The sequence below is a fragment of the Dama dama genome, chromosome 21, assembly GCF_033118175.1.
Source record: "Dama dama isolate Ldn47 chromosome 21, ASM3311817v1, whole genome shotgun sequence".
Classification (NCBI taxonomy): Eukaryota; Metazoa; Chordata; class Mammalia; order Artiodactyla; family Cervidae; genus Dama; species Dama dama.
The window spans coordinates 62,664,851-62,691,506 of NC_083701.1; the positions used below are offsets into that span (position 1 = coordinate 62,664,851).

At 39.4% G+C, this 26,656-nt stretch overlaps 1 protein-coding gene across 9 annotated transcripts in view; it reads right to left on the reverse strand.

Moving 5' to 3' along the window:
- Positions 1-26,656, reverse strand: part of VPS13B (vacuolar protein sorting 13 homolog B) — a 771,473-nt gene that overhangs the window by 128,080 nt on the left and 616,737 nt on the right. For all 9 annotated transcript variants that reach the window (XM_061123681.1, XM_061123682.1, XM_061123678.1 and 6 more), the window contains 2 exons: positions 24,550-24,757; positions 24,076-24,260 (listed from right to left, as the gene is read on the reverse strand). In XM_061123681.1, coding sequence (XP_060979664.1) covers positions 24,076-24,260; positions 24,550-24,757 — 393 coding nt within the window. The remainder of the gene's footprint in view (positions 1-24,075; positions 24,261-24,549; positions 24,758-26,656) is intronic.

A 26,656-nucleotide genomic window follows, 5' to 3' on the forward strand; every position in this document is an offset into this window, starting at 1 on the left:
AAAGTACAATCTGGCACAGGTCTGAGGAACTGAGAGTTGGTCTGCATTTCCTTGAATGGAATGAACCATAATTTTTTCCCAACTACATATCCTCAGCCACAGGACTGTATTGTACCTCAACTGAGTATTATGGCTTAATAGTTTGATTTAAGTATCAAAAAAAATTCTTTTGGCTAAAGGCCAAATTCAAAACTTTTTTGGGGGGTGGGGTACAACAACATATCTATTTCTGACTCTTGGCCTGCTTCTTTCTCCCTTTGGACCTCATCCCTGACAGACATCTGTATTTTGTAACTTTTCCTACATGCTGGCTCTGAAGATACTCTGAGTTTTGGTCCAACAATCCTTCTCTGTTTGAATTCATTAGTGTGAGAATCACAGGACTAGAAAGGACTTTGGGAGGTCATACAGACATCAACTTGCTCTGGACAAGACTAACTCCAAACTAGGAAGACAAATGATGTTTAAAGACTTGTAGAAGAAATTTCAAGATTTCTCTCATCAACACTGCAGTGTTTTTGCATGCTTTACTATTAGAAAATGTTTTATGATATAGTTTTCATTTTATAAAAATGTTACTTGGCAGACAGCAGGACTTTCTATAAAATGAAGTACCATATAGCTTACATTTTTAGTCCATTAAAGGGATATTTAAGACTGAAATAAATTATTTGTTGGACTCCAATGGACCATAACTGGGACAAAGGAGGTACCTAGCTTATATGACACTGATATCATTTACTGATAGTAATACAAATGCTATAGATGTTTTCATTCTCATTCAATTTGGTCTTTATATTTAATCTATCTTGCTGCTGCTTAGTCGCTTCAGTCATGTCCGACTCTGTGCAACATCATGGACTATAGCCCAGTAGTTTCCTCTGTCCATGTGGATTCTCCAGGCAAGAATACTGGAGTGGGTTGTCATGACCTCCTCCAGGGGATCTTCCTGACCCAACGACTGAATCCAGGTCTTCCACATTGCAGGCGGATTCTTTAACGTCTGAGCCACCGGGGAAGCCCTAATCTATCTTATCTATTTCTTAATGTAAATAAGAATTAATATTTTCTTAATATATATAAGAATTAATTTTTTCTGTAAAAATTCTTCCTAAAACCAGTTCAACTAGATCATTTATTAGCTATATGACTTCTCTATTTGCAGTAGATTAGATGGTAAACAATCTGCCTGTAAAGCGGGAGACTCAGGTTCAATCCCTGGATCAAGAAGATCCCCTGGAGAAGGAATGACAACTCACTCAGTATTTCTTGCCTGGAGAATTCCATGGACAGAGGAGACTGGTAGGATATAGTCTATGGGGCCACAAAGAATTGGATACAATGGAGCAACTAACACAACACTTATCTATTAAATTAGAATGATGATAACAGAATGCACAAAATTTGGGGAAGGACAAATGAAAGAACATAGGTAAACTGCCAAGCCAAATTTCTGGCACATAGAAACTGCTCAGTAAATGAAAGCGGCCTCTTCCCTCTTAGTGAAAAATAAATCACTGAATTTAATTTCTGTGCATTGAGGACCTTGCTGACAAACTGTACAAATAAGTGAATGCTAAAACCAATGTGTAAAAGGGGAACTTGATGATGATGACCTGATCCATGTAAATACTGCTCGAAGTGAAATAAGCAGATGTCACGTGCCTCCCACTGTGATGTAACAGGAAGAATACTGTGTCACTTTGGAAGCATTCTTTACAAGAAAGAAAAAAGCAACTCAAATCTAATCAAGCTTCAATAACAACTACTTATTAGATTACAGATAATATGGAGGACAGAGGGTAATGTTAAACAACATTATAAGGATAAAGTGAGCCAGAATATAGGAAATTCTATAGGTCAAATGATCTAATTTCTTCATCAGATAAATGACATAGGGGAGAAAAAGGAGAGAGGGGACTGTTACAGACTAAAAGAGAGTTAAGAACTGTATTAATCAAGTGTATGTGTGGACCTCAGTGGGCTCTTGATTCAAACAAACCAACTCTAAAAGAGTAGTTTTGAGCCAATAGGAAGAATTAAATATAGACTATTATATGATATTAAGGAATTTTTGTTCATTTTGTTGGCTGTGATAAAGATATTAAACATACATTTAAAAATATTTACTTGTTGGCAATGCTTGTACATATGTGTGTGTATTCAGTCACTCAGTCAAGTCCAACTCTTTGCAACCCTATTGACTGTAGTCCGCCATGCTCCTCTGTCCGTGGTATTTTCCCTGCAAGAATAATGGAGTGGGTTGCCACTTCTTCCTCCAGGGGATCCTCCAGATCCAGGAATTGAACCCACGTCTCTAAGTCTCCTGCATTGCAGGTGGATCTTTACCCCTGAGCCACTGGGGAAGCCATAGCAATGTTTACTGAACTATTAATGGGTGAAATAGAAGGATGTCTGGGACTTCCTTTGAAATACTCGAGAAAAACAATGAGGAATAACAAAAAGTGGTGAGAGGAACAGATGTAACAAGGACAACAGGACATCAGTAATTACTGAAGAAGTGTGAAAGACACACAGAGCCTGTTACAATAGTCTCTTTACTTGTGTATATGTAAATTTTTCATGATGAAAACTCAGAACTTTTCTCAAGGGAAATCATCAGACTTTTTCCCCCTCACTTAAAACTTACGTAATAATAGATGTCTTTGTTAGGCATAATATAATATCAATGAAGAAAAAATTTACATATTGCTTGAAACTTCCTTCAAAATCAGTTTAAGAATCATTTTAGAAGGCAGAGCTCATAAAACAAGTAATTCTGATGAAACCATGTACAATATCTCAGAAAAGGCCATATTTGTACTCAATCCAAAAAAAGAAAAAAAAGGGGAGAAAAAGAGTTAAAAAAAGTGCCATCGTCAGAAAAGATATTTGCAAATTATGTATCTGACAAGAGGGTAATACCTAAAATACAATATATAAAAAACTCATACCATTTAATAGCAAAAAAAAAAAATTGATTAAAAAGTGGGCAGAAGATTTAAGTAGGCATTTTTTTCCAAAGAAGGCAAACAGAGGGCCAAAAGACAAATGATGAGGTACTCAACATCACTAATCATCAGGGAAAAGCAAATCAAGACCACAGTGAGATACTGCCACATGCCTTTGTTAGAAGAGTTATTATAAAAAAGATAAGAAACAGCAAGTGTTGGTAAGAAAAGAGAACCCCTGGGCACTGCTGGTGGGAAGGCAAATCGGTCTAGCCACTATGGAAAATAGTGTGGAGGTTCCTTAAAAAATTAAAACCAGAAACTACCATATGATTCAGCAATTCTCTTTCTAAGTATTTTATCTGAAGAAAATGAAAAGACTAACAAAAAGATATATGCACCCCCACATTCACTGCAAAAATATTTATAATAGCCAAGAAATGGAAACAAGTGTCCATCGATAGATGAAAAGATAAAGAAAATGTGGCGTATACATATTGAATATTATTCAGCTTTACCTAAGAAGGAAACCTTGCCATTTGTGACAACATGGGTATCCCTGGTGCTAAATGAAATAAGTTGGACAGAGAAATATAAACACTGTATGACCTCACTTTTATGTGAAATCCAAAAATCCAAAATCCAAAAAACAAAACCAAAATCACAGATACAGAGAACAGACTGGCGGCTGTCAGAGGCAGGGGCGGAGGGGTGGGGAAAATGAGTGAAAGGGGTCAAAAGTTACAAACTTCCAGTTACAAAATAAGTCAAATGGATGTAATGTATAGCAGGGTGACTATGATACTGTATTGTATAGTTGAAAGTTGCTGAGAGGAGATCTTGTTCTCATCACAAGAAAAAAAAATTTATAACTATGTATGGTGACAGATGTCGACCAGACATTTTGGGGAACATTTTGCAAAATATATATAAGTATCTAATCATTATGTTGCATGAGTGCCTGCGTGCTCAGTTATGTCCGATTCTTTGCGACCCCATGGACTGCAACCTGCCAAGCTCCTCTGTCCATGGGATTTTCCAGGCAAGAATACCGGACTAGGTTTCCATTTCCTCCTCCAGGGGATCTTCCTGACCTAGGGCTCAAACCCGCGTATCAAACCTGTATCTCCTGCACTGACAGGTAGATTCTTGACCACTGAGCCATCTGGGAAACCGCATTATGTTGTATACCTGAAACTAGTGTTATCTATAAATTATACCTCAATTTAAAAAATGCCATCATCAATAGATACTATCAAATGATAAATTTTAGTGTATGCAATACATACTTCAGAAATTGCCTGATTAACTGAGGTTCTTTATCCTACCACTAAATGATAGAACTGACTTTAGTGATTTGGCTATTTCATTAGTCTACGCTGGCTATATCAACGATATGGTATTTTATGAAGGTCTACTTTATACTTGATGGTAAAGTATCTAGTGGAGATTTTCAACATAGTATATAAATTTTAAAGAGATCAAGGTAATGCTTGTGGAAAAAAAGTAGGGTTGTGGAGCCAAATATACAGTAGAAAATTATAAGAAACCTAATTCTTCAAGATCACTTTAAAATTCTTAATATACTAAAATACACTACAATAATCACTGAGATTACCTTACATCAAAGTTAAGCTTTGGATTTTCTTAAGGTGCTCAACAGAGCATTTTTCAAATGATAAAAAATTCAATAATCAGAGGACTCATTTTTTTAAGACAAATTTTGAATGACATATGAAGCTTGCTGAAATCTGAAAGCTTGCTACTTCACACATATGTAGCTAAAGAAAAAAAGATATTGGTCAATGTTTGGAAATGACTTTTCCTCATGGAGTAAAAAAGAGATGTCACAATAGGGCAGTAAAAATATGGGTAAGATTAATGAAATCATTGTTAACTTTCAAAGAATGGTTCAAAGCTGGCTTATACAGAAAATAACATTTCTAAGGCTAAATATTTTCCAATCAACAAATGTAAGATAAAACTGTGTAAATCCATGGCTGATTCATATCAATGTATGACAAAACCCACTGAAATGTTGTGAAGTAATTAGCCTCCAACTAATAAAAAAATTAAAAAAAAAAAAAAAAAAGGAAAAAAAAAAAACTGTGAATGCAACTTTATATTTCAAGATCATTGCACTGAAATGAAGTTTTGAGAGTTGTGTTAAGAAAACTGGTTGTAGTGAAAATGAGTCCTTTGAGAATCCTGGTTTAGTTTATAAATAGCAAGACCCACAAAAGTAAAGAACAACTATATTGTTGTCTCTTCACTGAAAAAGGCCTTTGATGAGTATTATTTAGAGGCTGTCCCCTTGCACACTGGAAAAGCAACCACTCCAGTCCAATATATGATCTAAGAACTATTATCAAGAAAAAAACACTTATCAAAATTCCTTGTAATAGAAGCCTAAAACTGACATATTACTTAAACATTCTGAGCATCCCCCTCAGTGATTCATTATTATATGGCTGATAAAGCAGTGAAAAAAGAATTGCCATATGCAGTGATTTATTTAAGTCTAGACTTTTTTTTTTCCTTTATTTTTATTAGCTGGAGGCTAATTACTTTACAATATTGTAGTGGTTTTTACCATACATTGACATGAATCAGCCATGGAGTACATGTGTTCCCCATCCCGATCCCCCCTCCCACCTCCCTCCCTATCCCATCCCTCTGGGTCATCCCAGTGCACTAGGCCTGAGCACTTGTCTCATGCTTTTAAAACACTGTGACACCAAGATAGAGAAAACTGTCTGACATGTACTTTGGTTTCAGTTTTATAAAATGTAAGAGGATCTTTCTCAGTAACTAGTTGTACAGGTAATGAAACAGACAATATCCTTTTATAATTATGGTAAAATAATAAAAATGCACTGTAGAGTGGAATATAGAATTTGGTTACAAAGTAAGAGTTAATTTCAAGAGTCTGTGTTTGAAGGAGGCTGCTTTGGACCATCCCATGGATGCCAAAATTTAAGAAACAATGATCTCATGTAAAAGTATGTTTCACAAAGGGCATCTTTCAGTAGATTATCTTCAGTAAGTTATGGCTGTCTGAGCTGTAGCTTCCTTAGTAAAATATGAATAATAGCTTTTGTACTGCTGTGAGAGTTAAGTGAGGTGGGCTTCCCAGATGGCTCAGGGGTAAAGAAATTGCCTGCGAGGCAGCGAGGGAGGATCCCTTGGAGAAGGAATTGGCAACCCATTTCCGTATTCCTGCTGGGAAAATCGCAAGGACAGGATGTAGCCTGGGGGGGCTAGTCCATGGGGTTGCAAAGAGTTGGCCACGACTGACTAAACAACAACAATCATATAATGCTCTTAGCAATGGCTGGTGCTAAATAAGAAAACAATAAATAAACAATGAATGAGAGGAAAAAAAGTGAAAAACTACCTTTTCCAATCTTGAAACCATAGGGTCTTTTGCCAAGTTTGTTTTTAGTCCTTGGAATACTACAAATATTGATACTTATATCAACTGATATATATTTATTTTGATAAATAGTATTTATCATGGATTGTTTCCTAGTACACAAGAGCATATGGATACTGACCAAACCTTCATTTATGCCTTGTCGTTTTCATCTTACAACCTTGAAAAACTGACATCTTGCCTCTAATTTCTTCTGTCTCCAAGAAATGAAACTTATCGCTCAAAGACTCTCTACCTCTAAGTCCTCTGACGAATAGCTTCCTCCATAGAATTCAGTTCAGTTCAATTCAGTCGCTCAGTCGTGTCCGACTCTTTGCGACCCCATGAACCACAGCATGCCAGGCCTCCCTGTCCATCACCAACCCCCGGAGTTTACTCAAACTCATGTCCACTGAGTCAGTGATGGCATCCAACTATCTTATCCTCTGTCACCCTCCTCTCCTACTGCCCTCAATCTTTCCCAGCATCAGGGTCTTGTCTAATGAATCAGCTTTTTGCATCAGGTGGCCAAAGCATTGAAGCTTTAGCTTCAGCATCAGTCCTTCCAATGAATATTCAGGGTTGACTTCCTTTAGGATTGACTGGTTGGATCTCCTTGCTGTCCAAGGGGCTCTCAAGAGTCCTTTATTTATAAAATACTTTATTGCTAAAATTGCTAACCATAATCTAAGCCTTTAGCAAGTTGTAATCTTTTTGCAATAGTAACATCAAAGACCACAGATCACCATAACAAATATAATCATAATGAAAAAGTCTGCAATACTGTGAGAATTACCAAACAGTGACACAGAGACAAAAAGTCAGCAAATGCTGTTGGAAAAGTGGTGCTGATAAACTTGCTTGAAGCAGGATTGCTATAAACCTTCAATTTATAAAAACTGCAGACCTGTGATAAGCAATAAAGTGACGCACAATAAAAACAAGGTGTATCTGTAGTATCCTCTAACTTGCCTTTCCCTCTGTAATCAGCCATGGTTGTTGCTCAGCTTGATAACCTTAATAACTACCCTCACAGAACAAAGTGCTTGTGGAATAAGCCCAAATGTCTCAGCATAGCCTTTAAAATCCTCTACTACCTGGCTTTAAGCCTACTTTTCAAGCTCATCAACTATTATATGAACTTCCTTCCCTGTACATCCATTAACACTTAGTGTATAACACTGGGTGATAGTTGCCTATGTGTTTGTTTCATGAAGCTTGGATTGTACAGTCTTAGAGATGATGCTTATAAGAACATCCTGTAAACAGTATTCATCATTGTCACTACCTTTTGGTCCTTTCCCTCAAGTCCACTGGACAGTACAGAGACTAAGTGAATAAGAATTCAATATACCCCACTTTTATTACAGTATAAATTATCAACAAGAGACCCTATGTCGTGGCCACTATTCTTGTTGATGTGTGGCCCACATCTGCTTATCCCCTCCTGACCACACCTACTTTATTGCTGTCTATCTCTGCCTTTTACCTTTCTGTACCTCTGCAATAAAGAGTTTTTGGTTTAAAAAAAAGTGCTAATATCCAAACGTTCAACAACTGATGAATGGTAAGTAAGGAAAATATGGTAAATCCGAAAAACGTATGACTATTTGGTAACAAAAAGTAATGAAACACTGATTCATGATTTAAATGGGTGGACTATGAAAACAATATACTAAATGATAGAAACCAGTCACACACAAAAAGCCACAAATTATATGATTCCATTCACCTGCAATGTCCAGAACAGGTAAATATACAGAGACAGAAAGTAAATTAGTGGTTGGTAAGGACTTCCCTGGTGGCTCAGACGGTAAGCGTCTGCCTACAATGAGGGAGACCGGGGTTCAATCCCTGGGTTGGGAAGATACTCTGGAGAAGGAAATGGCAACCCACTCCAGTACTCTTGCCTGGAAAATCCCACAGACAGAGGAGTGTGGTAAGCTATAGTCCATGGGGTCGAAAAGAGTTGGATACGACTGAGTGATTTCACTCAAGGGCTGGAAGAGAGGGAAGACTGGAGAATGATAGCTGAAGGGTACTAGGTTTCTTTTCAAGATGATGAAAATTTTCTGAAATAGACTGTGGAGATAACTGTACAACTCCATGAAAACTGCTAACATCCGCTGGATCATCGAAAAAGCAAGAGAGTTCCATAAAATCATCTACTTTTGCTTTACTGACTATGCCTTTGACTGTGTGGATCACAACAAACTGAAAAATTCTTAAAGGGATGGGAATACCAGACCACCTGATCTGCCTCCTGAGAAACATGTATGCAGGTCAAGAAGAAACAGTGGAATCAAGATTGCTGGGAGAAATATCAATAAACTCAGATATGCACATGACACCATCCTTCTGGCAGAAAGCAAAGAAGAACTAAAGAGCCTCTTGATGAAACTGAAAGAGGAGAGTGAAAAAGTTGGCTTAAAGCTCAACACTCAGAAAACTAAGATCATGGCATCTGGTCCCATAACTTCATGGCAAATAGATGGGGAAATAATGGAAACAGTAAAAGACTTTATTTTGGGGGGCTCCAAAATCACTGCAGATGGTGACTGCAGCCATGAAATTAAAAGACGCTTGCTCCTTGGAAGAAAAGCTATGACCAACCTAGACAGCATATTAAAAAGCAGAGACATTACTTTGCCAACAAAGGTCCATCTAGTCAAAGCTATACGTGAGAGTTGGGCTGTGAAGAAAGCTGAGCACCAAAGAATTGATGCTTTTGAACTGCAGTGTTGGAGAAGACTCTTGAGAGTCCCTTGGACTGCAAGGAGATCCAACCAGTCCATCCTAAAGGAAATCATCCTGAATATTCATTGGACGGACTGATGCTGAAGCTGAAACTCCAATACTTTGGCCACTTGATGTGAAGAACCGACTCACTGGAAAAGACCCTGATGTTGGGAAAGAATGAAGGCAGGAGGAGCAGGGGACAGAGGGTGAGATGGTTAGATGGCATCACTGACGCGATGGACATAAGTGTGAGTAAACTCCAGGTGTTGGTGATAGACAGGGTAGCCTGGCGTGCTGCAGTCCATGGGGTCACAAAGAGTCAGACAGGACTAAGCGACTAAACTGATGAAAATACTAAGAACCATTGAACTGTACCCATTAAATGCATGAATTGCATGGTTTAATAATTGCATCTCAAACAAGTTGTAAAAAAAGTGCTAACAGTTTAAGAGAATCAAAATTCTTGACTTTGATGTTGCATTTAAAGAGTTGCTACAGGGGCTTCCCTGGTGGCTCAGTAGTAAAGAATCTACCTGCCAAAGCAGGAGACACAAGTTCGATCCCTCATCTGGGAGGATTCCACATGATGCAGAGCAATTAAGCCCCCTCCAGCGGATCTTATAGAAGTTACTATATCCTTCCTTTTACCCTTGTTTTATTATATGTATGCATGTGTATACAAACAAATGCATGCAACTGTGTGTGTGCATGCTCTGTCACTAAGCTGTGTCTGACTCTTTGCAACCCCATGAACTGTGGCCCACCAGGCTCCTCTGTCCATGGGATTTTCCTGGCAAGGCTATTGGAGGGGGTTGCTGTTTTCTTCTCCAGGGTATCTTCCCAACCCAGGGATCAAACCTGCATCTCCTGCACTGGCAGATGGATTCTCTACCACTGAGACACCTGGGAAGCCCCCTAACCACTGGACCATTAGAGAATTCCCAGACTCTTTGTTCTTAACAACTAGGCTATATTACTTCTTTGGACCTTACTTTTCTCTTTCTGTTTGTTACTATCTCAACAATGTAGCTTTCAGGAAACAACTCAAACTTTTTAAACAATGGTTTTTACTATGACTCTCATAGGGAGAAATACTTCTATTTGGGGGAGAATAATTCATAAAAAGACGATCATAGACCATCAGCTCATATTTACTGTCCTTTCCTTTTTTTATACCTCAAACATTTTTTAATACTGACCAATAAACATCAAACATGCTGACTTCTAGGCATCGTTCTTCGCTTCCAGGAAAAAATAAAAAACATCCCCTCCCTCCTTTTTAAATGCAGGAGTATTTAATAAGAAAAGAGAAATAGACTAATAAAATTTCTACCACCAAATAAAGTGACAGGACAAAAACGACTTCAGTATTCTTACAGTTTGCAAATGTTTTCCATTTGCTTTAAAAGCATGTCTTACTGACAGATTCCTTCTCCACCTCTTATTCTTTTGAAGCGCAAGGAATGCTAGCATTTCAACTACTTATTTATATATTTTATTTCAAAAATCTCATTTGCTTTTTAAGTTTTCTCCACAAATTCTGCCTTGGCAAACCATTCACTCATGGACTAGAAAGTGAGTTCTCTTACTGCACCGCAGACTGAGTGATGAATGAGTTTCACAAGCAGGCCAGAGGCAGAGGCAGGTCACAGGCTGGCTAGCACAGCAGACAGCACGGACCTGGATCCCCGGGGGTCACAGCTGTGACGCCAGCAGGCACTGCCGGTGTCTCCCAAGAACTCTCCCCTTCCCTTCTTCCTCAGCAAATGAGTCCCAGTTAGCCCTTTACCTAAGAGTAGCCACATGATACAGTTGTGGACTCTGGGATGCTGGCAGCACAGCATGCAGGGTGTGGGTTCCTGGGAACAGCCTTTTCTCTGCTCTTTGGTTCCCTCCTCTTCCTCTGACTGGACTGGGGACAAAAGGCTTGACACTCGTGCAGCCATCTTGGACCATGAAGGAAGAGCAAGTGCTGGGGACAGCAGATCAGCAGGAAGCAAGAAGACATCTGGGCCCTCACGACTTTGTAGACACGTATAGCCCTAGACCATCTGCCTTCAGGTTATTCTCATGTATGACAGGAAAAGAAGCTGGTTTTGCCTAAGCTGCTATTGTTCTGTACCTTCTATCATTCACATCTGAACCTAATCCTAATGGGCACAGAGGTCCAGTGGCTCAGGCAGGATTTCTCGGGATTCATCATGGAAGATTCATACATTTTACAGGCATCCATAAACTTTTTGAAACTGTATGTGAAGTCGTGTGTGCATTCATGCACTTTTCACGAAGAAGAGGCCCACAGCAACTCACTTAACTTTTCAGATCCTCAATTTTCTTATCTTTAAGAAGGGGAGAACACCTCTCATTTCTGCAGTTGACTTCAGGAGCAGATATAAACTGCATACAGTGAGTAGCTTGGTGAATAGTGCCTAGCATGAGAGGTACTTCTCTTATTTCCCGAATTTTGTAAACAGTCTTATCGTATTTCCTATGAAGCTGAAGTCTGACATCTATGATATGACTTCTCTTACTCACTCTCATTAAATTGCGATACTGGTTGTCAAGAACATAGATTATTTTTCTACAATGTCTCCTGCATTCATTTCTTTTTCTCCATACCAGTTATTATCCTTCGTCTCCTCACACCCTATCCTTCCAGTTATAGCTTTTGCCATCTCTTCTCTGAGACCCCTAACAGGTCTTCTACTTTTTTAAAATTAATTTCTTTTTGTGTGTGTGGCTATGCCACGTAGCTTGTGGGATCTTAGTTCCCCCACCAGGAATTGAACTCTGCAGTAAAAAGGCCCTGGCAGTGAAAGCACCAAGTCCTAATCACTGGATTACCAGAGAATTCCCAGGTCTTCTCATTTTTGGTCTCTTCTCACTCCATTCCACTCTCTACCAGGCTATCAGATTAATTTACCTAAGGTCCTGGACCACCAATGGTTTTCCAATGCCCATCAAACAAAATACAAACTCCATACTCTAAAAGTAGTCAAGCTGTATAAAACAGAAGAACTTATGATTCATAAAAACCTAGATTTGAGTCTCTGTTTTACCTCCTTACTTGCTTTATGATCTTGGAAAGACTAGGTAACTTCTCAGAACCTAAGTAACCCTAGCTCTAGAGATAACAGGACCAACTACACAGGGTTACAGAGAGGATACAACAGATATGACATGTAAAAGGACACGTTTGGTGCCTGGTACATACCAGATGCTCAGTAAATGTGTTACTTTCTTTCTCTGCATGGAATGGTCGTAGACTAAAAACCCAAGTCTAAGGCTTATTCACTAATCTGTTACTTTCTTAATTTGTGCTGGTCAAACCAGATTATTTGTAAGCCCCCAAGCATAAATTCTGTCTTCTTTTACTCAATTTTGAAATTCTGCTCAGGCTCATCTTTTCTTCCTATACCCTTTCCCCTCACTTTATATGTTGAAATCCTATTTGGCCTTCAAGGATCCTCTCAATTGCCATCTCCTCTGTGGAGGCTTTTCCTGGTGTTGCCAGTCAGATATAAACTCTCCTTGCTTTAAAGGCATGTTCTCCAGGTGTCTCCCATATCAAATCACAGTTTTGTCTTGCCTTATTCTGTGTACTTGTTATTCCTCCTGAAGACAAGAGGTGCCTTGACAGAAGAACTAGAGCTCTCTCCTCCTCTGTGTATTTAATGGCCCAGATCTTTTTATCTATATTTACTGAATTAAACCTCAAAATTCTCAGGCGGAGCTCTTTTTAATGTATTCCTAGATCCTTTTTTTAAAAAAATACTTTTACAACACCATGAAGACAGGATGATTAAAAGTGTATCCAGGGAATACTCTATTTTAGGTTCCCCTTCGTTGTCCAAAAAAGGAGGCAATGGCTTCTGGATGCAGAGCACTTAGTAGTCGATCCAGCACTGTTACCCATCATTCAAAACCAGTTATTTTTGTGTCCACTGAGTATGCAGGACTTTTTCCTTTCCTTTATTTTCCAAGAGTCTGGCTCTGCCTCTTACTTCCTCAAAGCCCGCAAGGCTTTTTTTTTCTTTTCTGTATTTCAGCAACAATGAATCTCGTATCTGGCTTTGAGCACCCCTCCTAAAGATGATGGATAGGAGCAAGGCCTTCTGGGACACATTAGCACAGCTGCCAGTGGGCAGGAGGTGCTTATAAAATAAAAAGGCTCGGGATTCTGGGAACATATGTGCAGCTATAAGTGAACCGCCCAACACAGTTGAAAAGAAACACCCAAGAACACTTCCTTTTATTCTTTTTAAGTTGTGCGTGGAAGAGGCAAATCATATTAGATTGCAAGTAACTCTCAGAAGGATTCTTTTCCCCTGGTGTCACCATGTGCTAATATCATAACCTTTGCCTATCAGGTCCATGTGCTTTAGAATCATAGGAAGCTTGTAAAGTCAAGTTTAAAGCAGCAAAAGTCTAGTTTTTAATTTATTGGGTAATACTGAGTATTACTCTCTGACTTGGAAAATTTTTGCATGTAATTACAAAAAAAGAATAAAATCCACACAACTATAAGGTTTAAGGAAGCTTCAGTTCAAGCTGTAAATAAGTAAGTAAGATGTCCTTAGAAAAACCAAACAAATCACCAAGCTACAGACATTAAGCATCACATTATAAACTCAGTTTCAAACAGAAAATTATTTTATAGGTAAAGCTCTCATATATTACTAGAACTGAGAAAGTATTTATAGAATCTGTGAAGTTGCTAATGTGTTACACAGTCATTGCATTTAAAAAGGAAGCAATGACCAAGATAGATACTTGGGGAAAAGAAAATATCTCTTATGTATCTGTAAGACATAGAAACTTGCTTAATCTATCTTTTGAGAAGACACCTGGGGAGGAAAATGAGAAGATTTAAAAACTGACGAGGTTTATCTCCAGGTGGATAGCTTGTGATGTGTAGAGAGAAACAGCTTTGCCAGATATTTGCAAAAGGAAAAGCTGGAGAAACCATAGCAAAAGAAGTAAATTTCTTTCAGTGAGGCAGTCTTTCTTGAGACCCTGCTGGCAGTGGCGACTCTTCTCCAACACTACAGGGCACATATAAAAGGGTTCCCTCTTGCAAGAGCAGAATACACTGTGAAGATCTTCAGAGGTGGTCAGACAGGAGAGAAGCAACCGACAGCAAGAGGCCAGTACTGACCATGAGCTGGACCAGGCCAGCCAGGGTGGCGAATGAGAGCAGTAAGAGCTATGGCATAGGATGACTCCCTCTGCGGGTATCTGCAAAGCTCACAAATGACCCCTAATTCACAGCCATGTTGGGGCATTTGATTCCATCCCATGGCCTTAGCTGAACAGGCCAAGAGCTCCTGACGCCAAATGAGACCCATCAAGAATGTGGAACTGGACCAGAGGTTGGACTTGTAGGTGTGACTCTTGAGAGCCCTGGGACTTGTGGGGAGACCACCAGGTGGCCTGAGAAACAGGGCAGAAAAGAAGCTAGTCTGCTGAAAAAGAGTAAAGCAAACATGAGGAAAGAAGCAGAGAGAAGGAACAGTGGGTAAATACTCCCCTGGATTACTGTCTTCCACTCTTGGCCCTGTCCTTTACTAAAGGCCCAGACGCATCTTGCCCTTGGCCTCTAGGACTCCCTCACTGTCTCTTGACACGAGCTGTCAGCTCTCGTTTTCACCGGGCCAGCCTCAGGGGGCTCCTGCGACCCGCTGACCCGCTGCCTTGCAGGCACTGATGGTGTAGCGGGGGGAAGGGGGCACCTGGTCTAACAGCCATTCTCAGTGAGAGTGTTTCACTAATCACATGCAGGGCCATGTTCTCAGTAAGTACTGTGACAGACTACAACCAGAAAAGTGTCTTTCTCAGAAAATAGGGCTTTCTTGGTCTGTCCCAGTAGAGCGGAGGGTCTCTGATCAGTCGAGGGGATAGGGATGAGGATGACGATGTGATAATGACAGCAGTTACTGAGTGCCGTAACAACTTACTGAGCCTTTAATTGTGTATGACATCATAGTGAGTGTGTGAAAGTCGCTCAGTCGTGTCTGACTCTTTGCGACCCCATGGACTATACAGTCCATGGAATTCTCCAGGCCAGAATACTGGAGCGGGTATCCTATCTCTTCTCCAGTGGATCTTCCTGACCCAGGGACTGAACCGGGGTCTCCCGCATTGCAGGCGGATTCTTTACCAACTGAGCTATCAGGGAAGCCGTGCCTGGTGCTTAACATACATTGTCTTTCCTTCTCCCAACTCTTCAAGGTTGAGAGTGGGGTTTTGTTTGGAAAGGTTTGTGACACACTGCACAACAGAGACGTCATCTGGGAGAGGCCAGTGTGCTGGGAAGGCAGGTGCCGCAGGAGGGTACTTAGCATGACAAATTCATCATGATTTACAAGCTGGCTATGGGTCTTGCAGTCTCAAAAAATGCCCATGGCGTCCCAGCACTGGCTAGATTTAGGAATGCTGAATCATGTAACCAAGTTCACTAGAGACTTGATATATAAACCAGATGCCAAGTTATTAATTTACCATGAGATATATCACTGCCAAGCAGCCTGGATACTGATGCTGGCCTGAGAAGTGTATGAAACTCTCTATGGACAGACTGCATCAGGAGTCAAACTATTAGCAAGATGTTTGGGTGGTTAGATGATTTGGATGTTAGACACAGAGATCTGACAGCGGCTACATTCATCTCCATAAACGTGATTTAAGCTGCCAGGTGAACCAGAACCTCTTTGGATGCTGCCAAGAGGGCTTCTTCCAACAAATGCTTCCATGACCATCCTAGGCTTCTAGAACTGACCAGTTCTCCTTCTGAAGGAAAGGTTCTTTATTTAGATGTCGTAATATCCAAAGTGCCTTCTGTGTCTGGAAGTCCTTTTATTTATTTAAGGTTATTTTGCATTTTGGTCTTTTTCATTATTTCATGATTGAACAGTATGAAGCAAAAGAATAATTTTATTTTCTTTCCATATTTCTCAACAGAGTCCCGAACTATTACTCATATGTGTCACTTATAATATGAATACTGTATTGTTTTACAAATACGGTAAAGAACATAAGTTTTGGAATCAGAAAGACCTGGGATGAAATTCTGACTCTTCCATTTTTAAGTTTAATAATTCAAGACCAGTTAATTTCTCATGGCCTCAGTTTCCCCACTTATAAAATGGGGATACTGTCCAGGAGGTCGTGGAGAGTCAGACACAACTGGGCGACTTCACTTCACTTTCCACTTTCATGCATTGGAGAAGGAAATAGCAACCCACTCCAGTATTCTTGCCTGGAGAATCCCAGGGATGGAAGCCTGGTGGGCTGCCGTCTATGGAGTCGCACAGAGTCGGACACGACTGATGTGACTTAGCAGCAGCAGCAGCTCACCACCCACAGCAAAAATGAGATTTGATGAGGTTATGTATTCTAAACACCTGACAGAGCTGGGTGTAAAAAACAAAGACGATCATAACACTTCGGAGCAAAAATAACATAGTTCTCAACCATTTAGATTCTCCTTGGTGTCCAACTATGCATTGTTTTGTTTGTTATTCTCCCAATGTGGTTTCACTTTGATTTTTATAATCATATTAGTGTTACTTTAAAAACTAATCGCCCTGACTTTTGAGTTGGATAAATAAAAATGAACTGGGCATGAGAACATTGATTTCTTTGGCTTACCATTCTCTTTCTCCACTAGAAATAAACAAATGACACAGTCTGCTTTTTGTCTTTTCTTCCTGTTATCCTAGAGAAGATATCTTTTATGAACACTGGTCATTTCTTTTTCATGTAAGACATTTGCACCTAATTCTGAAGCTTGAAAATGCCTTCTTAACTATGAAAGTGCTATGAAATTATAGAGCTTTAGTAACAAACTTATTCTTTTTTTTGCCAATTAATTCAATTTTCTCTTCTAAATAAATGTCATAATTCCCCAAATTACATGATTTTCTCCTATATAAACGTGTCTATCCTAATACATATTCATCTATTCTATCTCCTGCAATTGCATATGTAATTATGGCCTCTCTTTTCAATTAGCTTATAATCCCTACAAGAGTAGGGGCAGATCTTCTGTCTTTTCATATCTTCATTGTCATACGCTATATTATCATATGCTATATTCAAAAGGTATTCAACAATTATTTATTGATGATAAATGCTACAATGTGGAAATAAAAGTAACAGATATATATGTTTGTCTTCTCATTTGTTAATTATATTCACATTTTCTGAAGGTATAGATCTGAATTTAAATGTCTATTTCATTTTTCTAATGTAAGGTTTTGTGAACCTGTGTTTTTTCTCTAAATTACTTAAACATTTTTTTCCCTTTTATCTGACTTTAACACCAGTAATCTTATGTACACCCTAGATATTTCCTACATTAAGAGAAACTTCTGACTTTAGCTCTTATGTCTTTACTTTTAATCCATACAGTATGTTATCCTTTATTTTACTTCTTTACTTCTTTACTTCACATCTGCTTAAATTGCTCCAGTGATCCCAGACCAATACTGAATGTTTATCTTGAATTGTAATGTTCAAGCTTTATACTCTTGAGATCCTTGGGGAAAGATGATTATTTAGTTTGGGCTACTGTCACATACCTAATGAAGATATCTAAACATTTAGTACAATATATAAATGAAAATAAATATAAAAACCAGAGTAATACAGTACTGAGAGAACAAGAACAAGCACCATGACTGATCTATGTGAGGATTAAAATCCCCATTACCAATTCCACTACAAAGTATGAATTAAAATTTTACAATCTGAGAACATGGGTATTTCCAAAATGGAAACCTCAGTAGGCAGTATACACAACAGAATGAGGAGAGAGGAAAACCTACAGTATGTGCCAGACACAGTGCCAGAAATTTCTTATATTTCAGCTCACTTCAATAGCACATCTATTCTAGGTTGATGGTATTACTCTACCTTAAGGTGGCGCTAGTGGTAAAGAACCTGCCCACCAACACAGGAGATTCAAGAGGCAGGTTTGATCCCTGGGTTGGCAAGATCCCCTGGAGTAGGAAATGGCAACTCCAGTATTTCTGCCTGGGAAATCCCATGGACAGAGCAGCCTGGGGGTTACAGTCCCTGGGGTCGCAAAGAGTCAGACACGACTGAGCAACCGAGCACAATTACATTACTAACACTTAAAATTTAATGTGATAAAATTGAATGCAAAATATGCTCCTTTTGCTTTTTGTGAACATTAATTTCAGGGTCTTTATTCTGAACCTATGGCTAGTTTAACATTATAGAACCATTTTTCCATATTTTTCAGTACAATCACAAAATAAATTCCATAAAGTCATATGAGAAGCCTGGTTTATAAATCCCAATATTAGTCATGGAAAGACATATAAACAAATACATTTAAGGAGTCTATGTAAGGTCAGTTTTTTTATGAACCAAATAGTACTGAAGGAAAAAAAAAACCCAAACTCGATTTTGTTTTTAGGACTAAAACCAAGGAGATTAACTTATTTTTGTACTTAAGAACTAGCCCCTGCCTAGGGGGCAGTAGGCTTGGCAGAGCAGTCAATGATCTCACCAAGAGCCCATGTAACGTAATGACATTAGACTGTGTGTTTATAGTAGGTAATACCACTGAAGCATAAAACACAATGCATCCTGACATAATTCAGTCTGTAAAACCAAATGCATTCAATAGCCCCATAAAATAATGGCAAACAATGGAATATGTCTGGATTACACAGAAGAGGAACATAGATATCCATGTATCTATCCATGAATGGGTAGATATCCACCCATTCAATATACTGAGCATCTCCACAGCAGTGAGTACTATAAGGAACATAATGACAAATCAGATGTGACCATTTCCTTTGGAAACCTACAACCTAGGTGGGAGACAAGACATAGATGAGTAAAACGTGAAGACTAGGTGAGAAACAGCATAAACATGATGCCACGAGGTGTCACAGGACGTCAGAGAAACGCAGTATCATGGGTGGAGAGGGTGTCCAGGAGAGGCCTCATGGAATAGCTGGCACTGGATCTGTCTGGAAGCGTGGGCTGTATTTCAGCAAAGAAGGGAGAGATGTCCAGGCAGAGGGAGCAGTTCCAACGTGGGAGGCCACTGGCGGGAATGCCGCATAGGCCCGTTTGACCAGAGCAGAGATCGTGTGTAACGGAAGGAAAGGCAAAGCTGGGCCTGGAGGTTTAGCAGGGCCCTCAAGGCCGGTCTAGCAGAGTGACAGGCCCACTGAAGGTTTTCCTCCTGGAGAAGGAAATGGCAACCCACTCCAGTACTCTTGCCTGGAAAACTCCATGGACAGAGGAGCCTGGGAGGCTACAGTTCATGGGGTTGCAGAGTCGGACATGACTGAGTGACTTCACTCACTACTTCAAGGTCAGTCTAGCAGAGTGACAGAACCACTGAAAGTTTTCCTCAGGGAATGACACAATCCACCTGTTCCTTTAAGAACTCAGTAAGGCAGGTTGGAAGGAGAAGAGATTGGAGGCTGAAATTCTACTTAGGAGGCTTTATCGTGGTCCAGGCATTTGAATATGAAGGAGAAGTGGAGGGAAGGAAATTAACATTTACTAAGAGCTCACTTTTATAAACAGTGCTGCGATGAACATTGGGGTGCATTGCAGCACTGTTTATAATTGCCAGGACATGGAAGCAACCTAGATGCCCATCAGCAGATGAATGGATAAGGAAGCTATGGTACATATACACAATGGAATATTACTCAGCCATTAAAAAGAATTCATTTGAATCAGTTCTAATGAGATGGATGAAACTGGAGCCAATTATACAGAGTGAAGTAAGCCAGAAAGATAAACACCAATACAGTATACTAACGCATATATATGGAATTTAAAAAGATGGCAACGATTCACCCTATATGCAAAACAGAAAAAGAGACACAGATGTACAGAACAGACTTTTGGACTCTGTGGGAGAAGGCGAGGGTGGGATGTTCTGAGAGCATTGAAACAAGTATACTATCAAGGGTGAAACAGATCACCAGCCCAGGCTGGATGCATGAGACAAGTGCTCAGGGCTGGTGCACTGGGAAGACCCAGAGGGATGGGATGGAGAGGGAGGCAGGAGGGGGGATCGGGATGGGGAACACATGTAAATCCATGGCTGATTCATGTCAATGTATGGCAAAAACCATTACAATATTGTAAAGTAATTAGCCTCCAACTAATAAAAATAAATGCAAAAAAAAAAAAAAAAGAGCTCACTTTGTGTAAGGCATTTGTTTTAGCTTTAGTATTTCACTTAAATCTCGTGGAAAAAACTCTAAAAGGTAAACAGTGTTAACTCAGGTGTTCAGTTGAGGAAATTAAGGCTCCTAGAGGTGAGCAGTTTGCCTAAGGTCAAATACAATTTGCCTAAGTAAAATACAAAGAGGACAAGAGTCAGCAGCTGAGACTTTAATGTCCAGGTTACCTACACTAGACCAGGTTGATAAACAGACTTCTTTTCACAGGTTCCCTGCTATTCAGGATCAGGAGTTCAATATTTTAGCTGTGTCTCTGGTACAGATCTAGAGATACTTACGTAGACTGGGAGAAGGATTCTGACAACACAGAGGTTTAACGCTGAATGCTGAAATTACGGAAATTCTTCTGCCCCAAACCACCACAGAAACCTGCCTGCCGCACAGATAGCTTCTAATGACTGGACAGTATCTCATCCATCTCTGAGCCCTCAGGAGCATGCCCAGGGTCTGGAACTGCCAGGGCTCAAGAAAAAAGCTGTCATATTTCCACAGATGAGGTCACCCCAACCACTGGGATGAATTTTGCTCCTCACCAGGGGAATATGAGGCTAGGCCAGGAGCTCAGTAGCATGGTGACTTTCTGCCAGTCTTCTCCATTCTTCCATCTCAGGTGTGAGCTCTGGGTGTTCTTGCTTAGCATTGGGATCTAGCCTTCCCCTTCATCTTACAGTAGGTACAACCCTGTCGTGTTTCTTAGACCAGCAGCCTTGTCTTTGAATTCTGCCACACATCAGTTCCTCTCCCTCCAAGAAGATATGAAATACAGCAGGACCTCTCTGACACCAACTCTCGTCTTGTTGAAACCCGCCAGGCTTACCTCATGTGATGCTTATGCGCCAAGTCTACTGTAAAGGCCCCCGGACTGTCCCAGATCGCCTAGACTACTTTCGCTGGTCTGGAGAGTCATTAGACCCCAGCTCTTTTTGGTCTGGCCTGTGCTTCCACGTGATGAAAAGACTTTTGGTGATAATCATTGTAATAGTACTGGTAGTACTCATACTTACATAGCATTTACTATGTGCCAGCCATTGTTCTATGGGTCTTATAAATATTCATTCCTATAGGCATTACATTATTAATAGCCTCATTTTATTGATGACAGAAAAGCAAAACCTGCAGTCGAGAGATTACTTTACTTGTCTAAGGTGACACAATTTGCAAACGGAAAAGCCAGAATCTGAGCCCAGGCATTCTGGCTATAGTTCATTCCTATAACCACTCTGCTCTCTTGCCTCTCCAGTGGCAGTGAGAAGATGAAGAACATGTCATTAGTGAATGTACTTTCTAACTTAAATCCTCTGTATAATACAACTGGTGTAATACTGCTACCAATGGTTATCAGGCTTAGGATAATTTTTAACTATAAATCTGAACCCTAGAATCAGTTACAAAAAAAGCCCTTTACATGACGCTGAAATGTTGATATATGAGTATTTTCATTGTGACTGAAAATACAACAGATGTTCTGCATTTAGGCTAGTCTAACAAGACAGTAGAATTCAAAAACAGCAAAAATAATCCAAGAATATTGGTAGAGAAGATAATCATGAATATGACTTTGACAGGCGGGGAAGCAAATGTGAACATTTAAAAATCAAAGTAGAGTTGCTACGAGGATAGATCTTAGAAGTCTTTATCACAAGGAAAAAAAAATGAAAGTAGAGACAGTTGACACTGTGGCAAATTGGATAGCTCTGCACACTCTAGTTTATTTGACAAAATGACACATTTCATTGTTATCAATTCAGAAGGTGAACATCTGACTATATTATAATCAAAAATCTAAATAAGAATTAAATAAGCCTATAATAATACCTATGTTAACAGGTAGTGTGGACTCCTCTAATTTGTATTATTCAGTTCAATTCAGTTCAGTTCAGTTCAGTCGCTCAGTCATGTCCGACTCTTTGCAACCCCATGAATTGCAGCACACCAGGCCTCCCTGTCCATCACCAACTCCCAGAGTTTACTCAAACTCATGTCCAATAAGTCAGTGATGCCATCCAGCCATCTTATCCTCTGTCGTCCCCTTCTCCTCCCGCCTCCAATCCCTCCCAGCATCAGGGTCTTTTCCAATGAGTCAACTCTTCGCATGAGGTGGCCAAAGTATTGGAGTTTCAGCTTCAGCATCAGTCCTTCCAGTGAACACCCAGGACTGATCTCCTTTAGGATGGACTGGTTGGATCTCCTTGCAGTCCAAGGGACTCTCAAGAGTCTTCTCCAACACCAGAGTTTAAAAGCATCAATTTTATTCTGACTTAAATACAGATCAGTCATTTAAAAAAAAAAACACCTGGCTTATATTTATTTATGAGGGGCTGGAGATAAGCAATCAAGACATACCAGAGAAGTGGGCAGTGCGGAGACCATAGGTCCTTGTGGGCTACAGTAAGATATTGAATTCTGTTCTCAGTATCAGAGGAAGGTTTCAAAAGTTAGGGGAGTGAGGTAATCTCAACTACATTTTTAAAGGGTCACTTTGGTTGCTGTTTGCAAAGCGCACTGCGGGGAGTCAAGGATGGATTCACAGAGACCAACTAGGAAGCTATTGTAGTAGGGAACAGAAGATGGTGGCTTGGACTCTGTACTCTACTGTACCAGTAGAAACAGCGAGAAGTAGATGGAACAGGGACATATTTGGAGGCAGAGCTGACAGGACATGTCGATAAATTAGATGTGGGGAGTTAGAGAAAAAGAGCAATCAGGAATGCCTTCAAGTGAATGACTGTGTGATCAAGCAATAGGTGGAAGACTAGGAGAAAAAAAAATTTTAGGAGAAATTCAGATCTGTAGAATTAAGAAGTAGAATAATAATACAGTGATATCAGCACTCAAGGAAATGAAGGACAACAAACTTTGCATAAAATCATACAGAATATAATCACTCATTAGATGGCTTTCCTATCAGCCTACCACCAGTCCAAGACCATTTTCAACTCTGGAAATGAAATGAAAATTAAGTCACCCCTCCCGGCCTTATGGGCACATATCTTATTTCCTAGAACAGTTCTAAAAATGCTGAAGGGTGTGAACACATGGTAGGTTATTCAGAAGATGTGTGGTGGGGGCTTCCCTGGTGGATCAGCGGTAAAGAATCTGACCTCCAATGCAGGGGACATGGGTTTGATCCGCGATCTGGGAAAATCCCACATGCCATGGGGCAACTAAACCTGAGTGCTACAACTACTGAGTCAGTGCTCTAGAGCCTGGGAACCACAACTACTTAGCCCCTGGGCTCTATATGTGCTCTGCAACAAGAAAAGCCACCGCAATGAGAAGCCTGCACACTGCAATGAAGAGTAGCCCCCATGCACCACAACTAGAGAAAAGCCCGTGCCGCAGGGAAGATCCACTACAGCCATAAATGAATAAATCTTAAAAGAAAAGAAAAAGAAACTGTCTGGTGAACTCAGTGACACTGCCTGTCCCATTATAGCTGGAGACCATGCAAGCTACAGGTCAAAGAGGAGAATCAAGAACTCTCAAAATTGCTGTGTACCGTGAGTCTGAATGACTTCACTCCCTTATTTTAAAATTTCTAGTGTGCATGTGTCTTGTGTGTGTGTATGTGTACATATGTATGTTTGTATGTGCACATACATGTATATTTCTCTCTCAGACAACTGGCGGAAAAGATAGGTATGCTCCCAATATTTTTCCTATTATCTAATCAGCACCTTCCCAAGGTGTTTTTATTTTGAAAAGAAGAGTCATTCCATACCTGCAGCATGTCACCAAGGTCTGCTGTGCTAATGTCTGGATCTTCGGTGGTGTTGAAGGGCACGGGAGTTATGCGTACAAGGGTGAGCACCCTAGGTTCTGGGTATCTCCATAGCATCATCCCTGGGCTATCTTCAGTTTCATTGTAAAACAAGACTTCAAAGACACCAGGCATTTTCAAAGGTTCTGTTAAATGAAAGTATAATTAATTGTATGCTTCTGAATTGGGACATGCTGGTTTATTACAGCAAGAAAAAATTATAAAGAAAAGAATATAAAGAAGCTGTCTGATCATGTTTATATGGTTTAGGATAGGAACAAATCAAGAATCTTCCCTTGAGAGAGACTGAAAGGCAAGGTACTGTTTTGGTATGGCAGGTATTCTATGCACTTAGTTTTCAAGTGATGTTGAACTGTTATCATTTCCCTAATATGGAGGTAAACACACAATCATAGTGAGGCTATTGCTACTTACCAGCATCTCGTATATATTGAAATAGACCTGTCCGTAGGTCATCTGAACTTTGTTCACTTTTAAATATCTGATTTTTTTCCAAAGGAGATGGCATTTGTGGAATTGCTTCAGAAACTTGCACTTCAAAATTTCCCTCCTTGTTAAGGTATCCGTTGAGTAATTCATGTAGAAGAACTAAGCAGTTCAAATGTTCTTGACCCCAGAAAACCTTTAAAATCATATGAAAAATTTTACTGGGTTTAAATACAAATATTTCATGAGGATAATTAGGTACAATCAGATTTGAATTAGTTCAAGACTATAATTACATTTATTTTAATTACTGATAATAACCAACCTGTAATTTTTAAGAAGCAATTGACCTTTGGGATGAAATTCTTGGGCAAATACATAGAAACAAGAAAATCAAGCATATCCTATAATGTGTGGGTAGCTATCAATTTTAAATGGCGAATTGATAATAAAATAATGTAGATGAGAGGTAATGTTTATGAATTAACTTAGTTAAGCAGGAAAAGAACATTGAATACAGTATGAGAGAAGCAATGAAGATCCTTTCAGGTCAAAATATTAATAGTAATAATAGGTTTGCAGAATAGCTTCTATTTTGTCATGAGATTACATGAACACATCTTGCGATTAGGGTTCCTTTCTTTGTACTTTCACTCTTCAGAGAAAAAGAGAAGGAAGATGCTCAATGAGCCTGAACTCAAAAGGCTCCCAACTTCAGTGTTTAGTGAGAAAGTACCAACCAACACAGCCCTTGAGAACCAACTGCACAGGAGCTACAGTAGAGTTTCAGAACAAACTCTTGCTACTTCATCTAACAGAGAGGATCGCCTTCCCTTTCTCTGCAGGTGAAAACTACTAGCCTATAACAGAAGGATGACCAGTGGGGAATGATGATTAATGTCAGAGGACTTAAACATTTAATAAATTTGAATTTCTCCAAATGTTTTGGGTGAAAGCATTTCACCCAATTTCCAAGAGAACCAGGTAATACAGAAAAGAAGAAAAGAATATACAAAGGTAGAAAAGAATAAGCCTATGCTTTGTGGGCAAGTTTTAAACCATAAGTTTAAGTCCTACCTCTGGAATTAAGGCATCTCAGAAATGAAGGTAAGAGATATGATACTAAGTCTATTTTTTCCTCATCAATCTTATTTGTATTGAATCCGAAAAAAAATAGTGATAGGTGCAAAGTCAAGTTGGTGAGTCAAACACCATGGCTCCAGCTTTTAAAATGCCAAGAGGCTTTATCATGTAGAGATTATATACTTTGTTTTGCTTTTATTCTTGTTTTTAATGTAGAGTTCCTTTGCTTCGTTGGAAAAATGGTAATGCAATTAGTATTCTTGACCAAACAACACATAATCACAAGCTTAGTAAATATATGAAGATTTATAACAGATACTAAAAATCTCCAGAATATAAAGCAGTAAGTTATTAGGCTCTGCCCACATCGAGCTCTGTGTCAGTAAGAAAACTGGTGAAACAGTGGAGGCAAGACAGCTTTTAGGTGAAAACAAGAAACTCATATTTACTATGCCTCAACTATTAACAAAATTAGTCATTTTCACTTTCTATAACTCTGAATTTCTCAAGCTTTTTAGATCTGTGTCACATTTGGGGGATATCAAATCATACGAAAAAAACCTTCAAATTCTATCCAAATAGAAAATTATCAAGAAATAAATTGGATACCCTCACACATTCCACACTTGGCTGCAAATCAAATGCATAAAACATTGCAGTGTGAAGTTGTATGTCACGTTAGTCATCAGACAGCATAACAGCTAAACAACATGTCTTTAGGAAATGGCTCATATATTACTAATGACACTGCCTGAGACAGGCTGACTATAGTACGAAAGTCTACACATTAGGAAAAAGTTTATTGATTCAGCAATTCCAAACATGTCCTCACAATACTTATGTACAAATATTCATAGCAGCATTATTCATAACAGCTAAAAGTGGATGGAATCTAAACATCCGTCAACTGCTGAATGGATAAATAAAATGAGGTACATCAATACAGTGGAGTATTATTTGGTTGTAAAAAGGAATAAAGTACTGGCACCTGCAGAAACAGGAATGAACCTTG